This window comes from Eleginops maclovinus, chromosome 1 (genome assembly GCF_036324505.1).
Source record: "Eleginops maclovinus isolate JMC-PN-2008 ecotype Puerto Natales chromosome 1, JC_Emac_rtc_rv5, whole genome shotgun sequence".
Classification (NCBI taxonomy): domain Eukaryota; kingdom Metazoa; phylum Chordata; class Actinopteri; order Perciformes; family Eleginopidae; genus Eleginops; species Eleginops maclovinus.
The window spans coordinates 914,819-925,240 of record NC_086349.1 but is presented as its reverse complement, the minus strand read 5'-3'; the positions used below and the strand labels follow the sequence as shown (position 1 = coordinate 925,240).

At 42.4% G+C, this 10,422-nt stretch overlaps 1 protein-coding gene across 1 annotated transcript; it reads right to left on the bottom strand.

Moving 5' to 3' along the window:
* Positions 1–7,582: 7,582 nt before the first annotated feature.
* LOC134883922 (uncharacterized) lies at positions 7,583–9,823 on the bottom strand. Its single transcript, XM_063912467.1, has 2 exons — positions 8,802–9,823; positions 7,583–8,656 (listed from the first exon to the last, which is right to left on the bottom strand). Exons 1-2 carry the CDS (start codon positions 9,540–9,542, stop codon positions 8,615–8,617), a joined length of 783 nt encoding a protein of 260 aa, XP_063768537.1. The 5' UTR covers positions 9,543–9,823; the 3' UTR covers positions 7,583–8,614.
* Between the last annotated feature and the right edge of the window lie 599 nt (positions 9,824–10,422).

Sequence of the window (10,422 nt, the reverse complement as noted above, 5' to 3'; positions counted from 1 at the left end):
CCATCCTTTATCTCTAAGTTTTGTAAAGCGATTTACGTTGTAGATAAATGATACCGAAGCTAAAACGTTGTATTAAAACAGAAGTTAAAACGTTGTATTAAATTGACCAACAGAACCTAAAAAACAACACTACCCAGGATACTACGGTGTAAAAGCAACATTTCGTCAACGGTCGAGCTAGTTGTCACATGGGTAGAATAGGCGCGAATGTCAAGCGGCGCACCAGAACAATTTTAGCAAGGTAAACAAAAGCTACTCCGAGTCTGTGCGGGCCTCAGCGGTGAGAGGAGAAAATGAAGTTTGCACTGGTGAGCTGGTCAAAAGGGAAGGATAAAGATGCTCTCAGTGTAGTCCCTGTAAATTGGATCGTAGACTTCGATCCTAAAGACTCTAACAAGGAGTATCTTATCGAGTGCCACAGTGGCAAGAGGCCTTCGAATGGATGGTTGAGTAAAACTTGAGTAAAAGTATTGTTATGTGGTTATTAAAGACAGCAGTGAAAAGTTTGAATTTTATTGTTTATATGATTTCAAATGTTTCGCCTAAAGGACACTCAACATTCCTTTGATTGTAGCATTATTTAGCAATCTTTCGGAAGGCAGAGTATGCCCTTAAAAATGGTCTTTTACTCCCACAAAAGAAAACCCTCTAAGTTGAGCCAGGGGTGGTCACCTTTCTCACCACCAATATCACTCGAAGTTAAAGGTGTTTCTGGTTCTTCCATCTCGAAAAAAACGGCAGCTGAAGTGTGCTCAATGCAGGCAGGCAGGGTTTTTACATATATTTTATAAAATATTTCTACTTATATTGTTACATATATTTTATAGATATATTTTATAATATATGTTTACATTTATTTTATAATATATTTTATTACATATTCACTGTGTATTCCAATATATAATCTCATATAATGTGGGATATATTTCAATATATAACAATATATTCAATAATATAACAATGTATTTATTCAATATATGAAAATGGCAATAATTGCCTATTTTTATATATGCCACAATATATTGCTTGCAGATATAATATATTGTTATATAATACATCATGATATATTACTATCTAAATTTAACAATATATGAATACACGTGAAATATATTCACGTAATATATTGAGAAATATATTTTTGTTGCGTAAGGGCGAGGCCTAAGTACAAAATCAAAAACTATTATTCGAGGTGTGTTGGTACTTCAAGTAACACATACAATAAAAGTGCATGCTATGGAGCCAGTAAACGTAGAATATCCAGAATTAAAACAATATTACCTTTCATGCATTTTCAAAATAATAAAGCCGTCACTCAGAGTAGGTATATAGGCAAGCCTGGACTATTATCAACGGAAGAAAAAAGGAAAAGTACCGCAGCAATAAAACCCCTCGAGGTGGAGAAACTATTTAACCCTAACCCCATGTCCGCTATCTTGAGTTCAAGGGCCCCTAACGGCGTGGTATGACCAGCCACTGCCTTTGAGTTGTCTTGTACATTGCACTTTAATGTGGAAATCTCACTTTTAAGCACGTTTATGCTCCCTGAAAGTGTTGCTAGTTCGGACTGGATAGCATTTAGCTTGTTGTCTGTGCATTTGCCCTTTTCTTGCAGCTGAGCAAAGCGAGGTTCAAAGAACTCACGTTATTTCTCCATTAGCAGGTCTGTAATGGCGTCAAGCTCCTTAGCACCACGCGTCACCTTGTGAGACTTGATTAAAGCACCACTCGAGCCGGTCTTCTTCGCAGAATCAGCCACTTTCACCTAACCTTTTAGCTAACAGGGCGGACTTATACATCAATTTCAATCGGAAAACTACTCAAAATTGGGAATTTGGGCCAAGAGCAGAAAGCGTAAGCCGCCATCTTGTCCAGCTGGTCACGTGACTCTCGCTGTTTGTAGTGTTTTGTTTGGTCTCTTTCCATATCATTCAGATGATAACTGCAAAGAATGAATCACAAATGCAAGTAAAAAACATAACATGAGAGCAGAGATCAAGTCATTTTGGATGGAATGAGCCATACCAGAAAACACAGCTGATGACTGGAATTGTGTGGCCAGGACAGAGTCATATTTAGACAATGTTTCTGTGAACTCCCTGTAATTCCCCTTGTTGGATGATTCACTACTCTCATCATGCCCCCTAAATGATAGCTCCTGCCGGCCAAGCAAGGGAGTCACATCAATAAGGCGTTTTAGGAAGGCCCTGTTTTGTTTGACTGCCTCATTATGTTTTTCCGCTTGAATTATGTTTTGCCACTTGAATGTGAGCACCTTCATTGAGTGCATGTTCAACCCTGACCCTGCCCAGGCAACTTAACCTTGCACATGCACTTGTTCATTGCTCTTTTCATGCCTTTTATATGCCCTGTCAAAGTGATGAAATGTGGGAATTATGTTAAACTGAAACAAGGAAATACGATGTGTGTGTTTTACTTACAGTGTAAGAAATGAACAATGGAAATGGTCAAGCAATTTCACCAAGCAAATATCAAGTAATGGGTTGAAGTTTGTCTTTTGACTCCACTTGCAAAATCCGCGATGGGACTGAGCTCCCAAATTCTCAAGTGACAGTGTATCTCAAAATAGCTGTCAATCAAAAAGTGATTCAGCCTTTAAACTGATCCTCCAATCATCATGCAGAAGCCCAGCGTCCAGGCTAGCCGAGGCCAGCCCACTGCTCCATCCACCCCCAGAGACGCTGAGCGTCCGGGGTGGGACAAAATCGTGGCATTCATCCAATTAACGTGGAGTTTCAAGGCAATGAAAAAAACTGTTCCATGCAGTCTCATTGAGGCGGATGGACGCTCGGCTTCTATGGGCAAATGCATTGACATTACGGGAATGTGTGAGAAGTTAACAAAATCGAGTCAGTCGACTTGTGATAAGTAGCTGATTCTGAACGAACTCGTCTTCGAGATGAACGTATTATAACGCAATTGCAGTCAATGAAATGTTAACACAACAGTACATATTTGACCATTACATTTTCGACATTTTAGAGGAAGCTGAGCTCCCCTTGCAGTCTTAGAGAAATCGCCTCTGCTCTCTTGACATACCTGGACAGTACCATTGCCCTTCTTGTCCGCTGCATTCCTTGATGATCCATATGTATTGTTTGCCGCATGTCATTTCTCATCGAGCTTGGGAGGATTATCCTGTCACCTGCAAACATTATCTCATCCATTACTGCCAGAGTATGTCTGATAGGCCAGTATTGAACCAGTTTCTTTCGATGCAGCAATTATCATGTCGTCTGCAATGATGTGGACTCCATGGATATCTCCAAATGTTTCGCAGTGTTGTTGCAGGAAAACTTCACTTGCAGACTTGATCCCGAATGGAAGACATTTAGAGCAGTATCTCCCCCATCGTGTGTTAAGTGTGCACAGTAGAGATGACTCTTTATCTAGCTTAACTTGCCAATATCCATATTTTTCATGCAGCACTGTGAAAAGTTCCTTACCAGTCAGATTGCACAGAACTTCATCCGACGTTGGAATGGAGTAGTGCTGTCTCAGTATAGCTTTGTTTAGGTCACTGAGATCCAAGCAACCCGTAACTTTTTTCTGTCTTTTTCCTCTGTGATCCCTAGGCTATTAACCCATGGTGTAGGCTCAGTTACCTGTGCTATCACATCAGCACAAGTCATCGAGGGTGGCTGTGAGTCTGTCTATTACTACCAGTGGTATTTTCCTACAGCCGTGTATGACAGATGTGGCCTTGGGGTCTGCGTGGATGTGATATTCTCCAGCAAACTCACCTAAACCCTCAAAGACGGTCGGGTGCTGAGTTATCTGCTCCTCTTTTGTTGTTGGATGTTTCACTTCCAATTAATCAATGTCCACTCTCTTCACCAGGCGTAGTTCTACACGTTTCGTTCCCTAGTATGGGTATGGATGTGTGCCTGGATACATAAAATGTCAGACTTGCCTGTGTTTTGGGAGTGGAGCATTTGAGTGCTTCAGTCTCATCCCTCCATATGCTTCCATCACTGTCTTTGTAGGCTGTAGTTTAAGGTTTGTTCTCCTTTCACGTCTGGCTTTCAGGGTCATCGATTTGAATACTTTCAGTGGCAGGACGTTGTCCTGTGTCCAACTTAAACTTGCCACACATGCAGTCAACGTTTATATTAGAATGCCACGACATGTCAACTATAGATTTTAGCTGATCAATGTTCACTGTCCCAATATAAAGGTTGTCTATCTCCGGTGAAACATCATGCACTGTCTTGTGATGTTGGGCTTTAGCTGACCTAAACATTTTTGCATAGTAGTTCTGTTTTTCCACAATTACTGTCTAGCATTACTCTATATAAGCTGTGCGATAAATATATTACACAGCTTAGTTGAATATATATATATATATATATATATATATACAGTATGTGTATATATATATATATATATATTTGTATACACACACATACACGTAAACAGTTAGTGAAAGAGGTGCTTAGAGGTACCCACAGCTCTTTGTGCTGCCTCACATGAACACAGGGTTGACAGAAAGCCTCCCTCTTCCTGCTCAATTGTGAACATGGTGTGTGGGTTGATCTTATTGATCAGTTGGAGGAAGTTGTTAGATCTGTGATCTGTATTGATTTCAGGTGACGTAGGAGCTGTTGAAAGCAATCTGTACAAAATGTATTTTGTGCAGTTCAATCAGGAGAGACTTTGTTTTGAGTGAACAATATAGTATTTCTTGCCGTTTACACATCATGTGAAATGTAATAATTTTTGGCAATTAGACCCCATTTGGATTAAATACATTTAGAGGGGGAGGAGAAGCCAAACAGGATATGAAATAAAATCCTCGGGACTAGACACCTGTGGTGGTTAAGGGATGTAGGGAATGTTTTGAAGAGCCAAGTGTAAAGAGGGGTGACTGAGCTCAACCTGAACCCTGGCTGTAGTGAATGAGGTGGAGGAGGGCTGTGCTTATTCACCTGAAGAGAAAGCATGTATATGTGACTGTGGGGGAAAAGAGGACCCTGACTTAAAATCCTTGGGGTAGCTCTTTGAGGACATAGTTGAAAAACACAGTATCAAGGCGAGTAGACAATTCAATCAGACACCATGCTGTGCAGTACGGGGGCTCCCCAGGGAACACTGCCGGCACCGTTTCTCTTCACCCTCTACACTGCAGACCTCACCCAGAACACTGCTACCTGTCATCTGCAGACATTCTCTGGAGACTCTGCCATCGTCGGCCTCATCTCCAACGAGGACAACAGGGAGTACAGGGAGCTGAATCAGGACTATGGTGGCAGAGGAACCACTTCCAGCAGTGGTGGTGGACTTCAGACAACGCTAACACTTTCCCCCCACACCAGTGAACATCCAGGGAGCAGACATTGAGATTGTGAAATCTTACAAATACCTGGGTGTTCATCTGAACAATAAACTGGACTGGATTGATCACTCTGCTGTTCTGTTCTCTATTCCTTCAATCCCATTATTTTTAATCATAATAGAGAATAATTCAGTAACCATTATAAATAATAAAGGAGAGCTGTTGCAACCCTGTCTAATATCCTTTGTGATTTTAAATCTCGGGCAGGTACCATATTCCAAAGCTACACAGCTGTTAAGGTGTACCTAATAAAATGGCCGGTGAGTGTATATGTAGAAGTTCTTAGCTAGGGTTCTTTTTAATAAGTAGTAAAGAATAAAACTACAGGAACACCTGTTTGTTCACATATCTGGTGTAAAGTTAACGTACAGTTAATCTTATGGGCCCTGCCAAGGTGCCATCGAGCAAGGCTCTGACCGCAAGTGCTCCCTGGCACCACACAGCTGTGTGAATTCAAAACAAAGCGCAAAACTGAATTTCACCCTTGGGGATCAATAAAGGTTCATCCTAATTAATCTTAAAAGAAAAAAAAAAGATTAGTTATTTCATCTTATTCTATCCTTTTTGTGAACCAAGTGTCATTTCACTCCTTAAATAAACAGGGTTAAATTAATAATTAACAAAATTAACCATTTAGAAAAATAATAAAGCAAATAAAATAAAACACAATGTTCATGGGTAGTTTGTTTTTTCTTTAATTAATGCTGTGTCTCAGCTTATCTGTATATGACACAGAGACGTGGAGTGAAGTACTCTGTGTCCTCAGATTTTCTGTCAATCAGTTGAATGTTGATTTTGTTGCTGTTCCCAACAAATGGTCTCTTTCTCACGTGCAACCAAAAAAGCTAGACATTTAAAAAGAAATGTACTCCTGCTCAAAACTTGTTGAAACTAATAACTAAGCAAAAAAACAACAACAACTGGCTACTTAAACAAGGTGTAACTTTTGATGAGCTCATGTCACTCTTTTTCTGACATGGAAACTCTCCCATTGGCTTCCCTCTGATACGCCACCACTGCCCCCTTCTGGATAATACTAGGTACTGCAGACTGAAGATAAACTCACCCTTATGGGCCATATTGAGATGGTTATTAAAACCAGCTGGTCCGAAGCCAATAAGACTTTTAATAGTAAATCATAACATTTCAATCATTGTAACATATTGTCCAAACACATCATCTTTAGCCCTGAAAAAAGCATTCTGTTTTCAGAAGTTGATTGATATTCAAGATTATTTACAATGCTTACCCTCTTGAGGAGCTTTTTTCAGCAACGCTCTGAGCCGAACCTGACGACCTGCATAGGCGGGAAGTAATGAAGTACAATAGGCCTATGTCACACTTCCTGATTCCGGAACGTTCAAAATCGCCGTGCAGTGTTCACGTACTTCCGGTAGTGACCATAGTAACCCTAGTTACGTGACAAACTATGGCCGCCTCCTCTCGTTGCTGTTATTGTAGTGTAGACCGGGCTGCTCAATGTCAAAACAAAGACAGTCGTACCTCAGTTTCCACGATTTCCCGAAAGACGAACTCCTCCGCAAGTCTTGGGTGAGGCTGATAAGGAGGGATGAAGGTCCCTCGTTTAATATTCTCAGGGGTAACACGTTTGTCTGCAGTTTGTATTTTGACAAGGAGAGCATATACGTCTCGGAAATTGGGCTGAAGAGGCTAAAAACCGGTGCTACACCAAGCCGGTTTCCCTGGAATAGCTGGAGGGAGAATTGGACTCTTCGCCAGTCAGTGTCTGATCGCGTTAATGCACGCCTTGGAGTAAGTGAGGAGCTTCAGGCTTGTATTAGCGACAAGCAAAATGTCTGACCAGAGATTTTTTTGGTTTAACCACATATAACTTAACCTTAGCCTGTGGTTGTTAAACTGCCGCAACAGCATTTGAGAACACTAGCTAGTTAGTAAGGTTACTTTCAGAAACGTAGGCGGGACGTGCAGCTATGTTGACATCCATAGCTCTTGGGTCTCGTCAGGTAAAGGTTTATGAACCACATAAACACCACAGTGCAAACTAAAGTGAATTCCTAGCCTTAATAGTCAGTCACATTTTTCGAATAATTCAAACAGGATACCGTTCTCTATCTGTAGTTGAACTTATCTGACACACTGGTTATTTTCATTCGTTACAAGCTAGCAAGCTAGCGGTCAGTGGCGGCTCCTGACAAATTTCTCAGGGGGGGCAAAAGTTGTGATGATGGCTAAGATGACCCATTCAATGGGTAAAATAATAATAAATAAAAGTCAGATAGCCAGCTTTACAGTGTCACATCTCATTGTTTAATTTGGTTTTCAACCACTAGATGCAACCCCAGACATAAAATATACAATACATTTGGTTCCACAATAAAACACACATTAACAGATAGTTTGTCATCTAATAGTTTGCCCTTGAAATCACTTTTAGCACAGTCTACAATTTATAGCCATCATGGATGCCATAGCAATAATCAAATCAAATTATACTATAATCAAAACTGTAATTAATCAAAATTTTCCAGAACATATTCCATTTACCACTATACAGTTTACAGGTTTAGTAAAGGTATAGAAAACCAACAGACCCAACAGGCATGACGTGCATGCTGCTGATTCTGTGAAACTGAATCATTTACTGAAAGGGGCGTGTTCAAAAAAATAGCAGTGCCAGGTTCAACTATTGAGGTCATTGATTATGTGAAAAAAAATAGGTGTTAAACAGATGGCCCCTATTCAAGGATCAAGGCAACTGATGCTGCATATGCTGGCTGTGCATTTGTCCTTGAAAAACAGAGTAAAACGGGTTGTTTAAGACACTGTTAAGAAGAAGAGCATTCTTTGATTAAGAAATTAATAAAAGAGGGGAAAACCTATAAAGAAGTGCAGAAAATGATAGGCTGTTCAGCTAAAATGATATCAAACGCTTTAAAATGGCAGCCAAAACCATCACCACCAGGTGAGGAAGAAAAAGAAAAACAACTATTCGAAGGGATCGGAGAATAACCAAAATGGCAAAGGATTGTTTGGGTGACCGGGTAAAAAAACTGGAAATCCCACCAAGGTCAGAGAAAAAAACTCTCACTGCTGAGATGTGTGAAGTGGCCTGCTGCATGATCAAATTCAGCTGGTGTGCGTAGCAATGCAAATAATGGGCATTTTTGTACTCTTCTCGTACCTTTTGCTGCACACCAGCTCTCTCTCCTCTCATCACACTGGCACCGTCGTAGGCTTGCGCAATGAGTTTACACTTATCATCATCAGTGAAAACGCTATTCAGTCTCTCCAAAATTGCATCGGCAATGGAGCTGGCCGTTGCTGACAAGATGGGGACAAATTCAAAGAACCGTTCTTGCACAGCGTGTTTTCCATCTACATATCTCAGCACCAGCACCAACTGAGTCTGTGTAGAGACGTCTGTGGTCTCATCTGCTTGGATTGCCACGAATCTTGCTGCTCTCACCTCCTCCACGATACGCTCTCTGATGACAGATGCCATGCAATCCAGCAGCTCATTCTGCACCGTCTTTGATGTGCCCTTAAAGACTGTGGCCGTTCTTAAGTGCTCCTCAAACACCTCGTCCAGCGACGCCACTAAATCAACCAGTCCACGAAAAATCCCCGCGTTGCTGGACCCCTCACTCTCATCCTTGCCTCTCAGAGCTAACTCAAACACGCCACAGAATTTCACACAGTCGATAAGGCGGCCTAGGATGTGCCGGTTCTTGCTCACCTCATCGTTGTGACGGCGCACGGCTATCCTGTAGCTCTCATCCAGCTGTGTGGCAATGTTCACTCTCCCAAATGCCGACAGTTTTAGGCAGCTGTCCATATGCATCTTCGATGCTTCGTGTTTCTTCACCTTTTCTGAGAGGTGGTGCATATCAGTGACACCCGTCTTTGTCCAGGCGGTGTCAGTGTTGGCATCCGGGTGGATTAGCACACAGGGGTAGCAAAACAGAGCGTTAGCCACTTCACAACCTGCTAGCCATGTTTTCCGCTCGTACCAGCTCCGGGAAAATCCGCGGCTGTATGTTTTCCCCGCTTTTGTTGACACCTGCTTGATGTTTAAATTTGGTCTGGGTGGTCCCAATTCTTTAACAGCCAATTTATCCGCATTGCTTCGACGACTGAACGGTAATTCCCTCAGGGAAACGATGGAATTGCAGTTGCCAGCCATGATGATTCGGCGCCGCCGAATCATCCGCCGATCGACCGCCGATTCGGCGGAGACCGCCAGACGCGCGCACTGTACGTCCGAGCACGCATCAGTGCGTAACTGCGTATGACGAAATCACGTTAGGGCAAGCCCCCCCGGAGCCCATAGAAATGCATTGTATCGTTCGATTTTTGAAAAAACGAGTCTCAACATGTAAGTCTATGAGAGCGCCTGGGGCGATTTTCAATCTGACTGATATCGCCCCAAGGGGGCGGGGCTACTGGTTGGACAGTGACATCCAGGCTGCTGATTGTCGCAGCGATATTCAGGCTGCTGTTTGGACTATACTATTAAGACTTAGACTGGCAAAATAAACTCTTTTCTCTCTTTTTTTTTTTTTTTTTTTTTTTTCGTTTGGCTTAAGGAGGGCGGTGCACTATCGCCCCCTATGGGCCAGCCGCCCCTGCTAGCGGTGACTCGTCAACAGAATTTATTCCACCAGGCGGTCAGGATGCTGAACTCTCTCCCTCCCTCCCTCTCTCCTCTCACTCTCTCGCTCTCTCTCTATCATCCGTCCCTCCCTCAATCCTCTGTCTCTCTCTCCTCCCTCCCTCTGTCCTCTCGCTCCCCCTCTCTCCGTCCCTCCCTCTCTCTCTCTCCCCTTCTCTTATCTCCCTCTACCCCTGCTCCCATCTCTCCCCTGACCTCTCCGCCCTCCGTCCCACCCACCTTTCCCCACAGCCTCAATGGAAATGTACCAGGACATTAATCCCCCTCCCTCACACACCCGTCCCTCATCCAGCACCAGTCACTTTCACTTCGCTGCTACTGAAAATGTACTTTGCACAAAGTATTTTTTTGCACTAAAGCACTACTTGCACTACTGTCAAACTGTGTTGATTGTGTCGAACATATGTATGTATTA

Bases quoted from the DNA above. Each gene is read 5' to 3' on its own strand.
- LOC134883922 (XM_063912467.1), bottom strand. From the start codon at position 9,542: ATGATTCGGCGGCGCCGAATCATCATGGCTGGCAACTGCAATTCCATC. The intron at 8,657-8,801 runs GTGAGAGCAGCA...CCATCTTGTCAG, and splicing joins GAGAGCGTATCGTGGAGGAG to CAACGGCCAGCTCCATTGCC.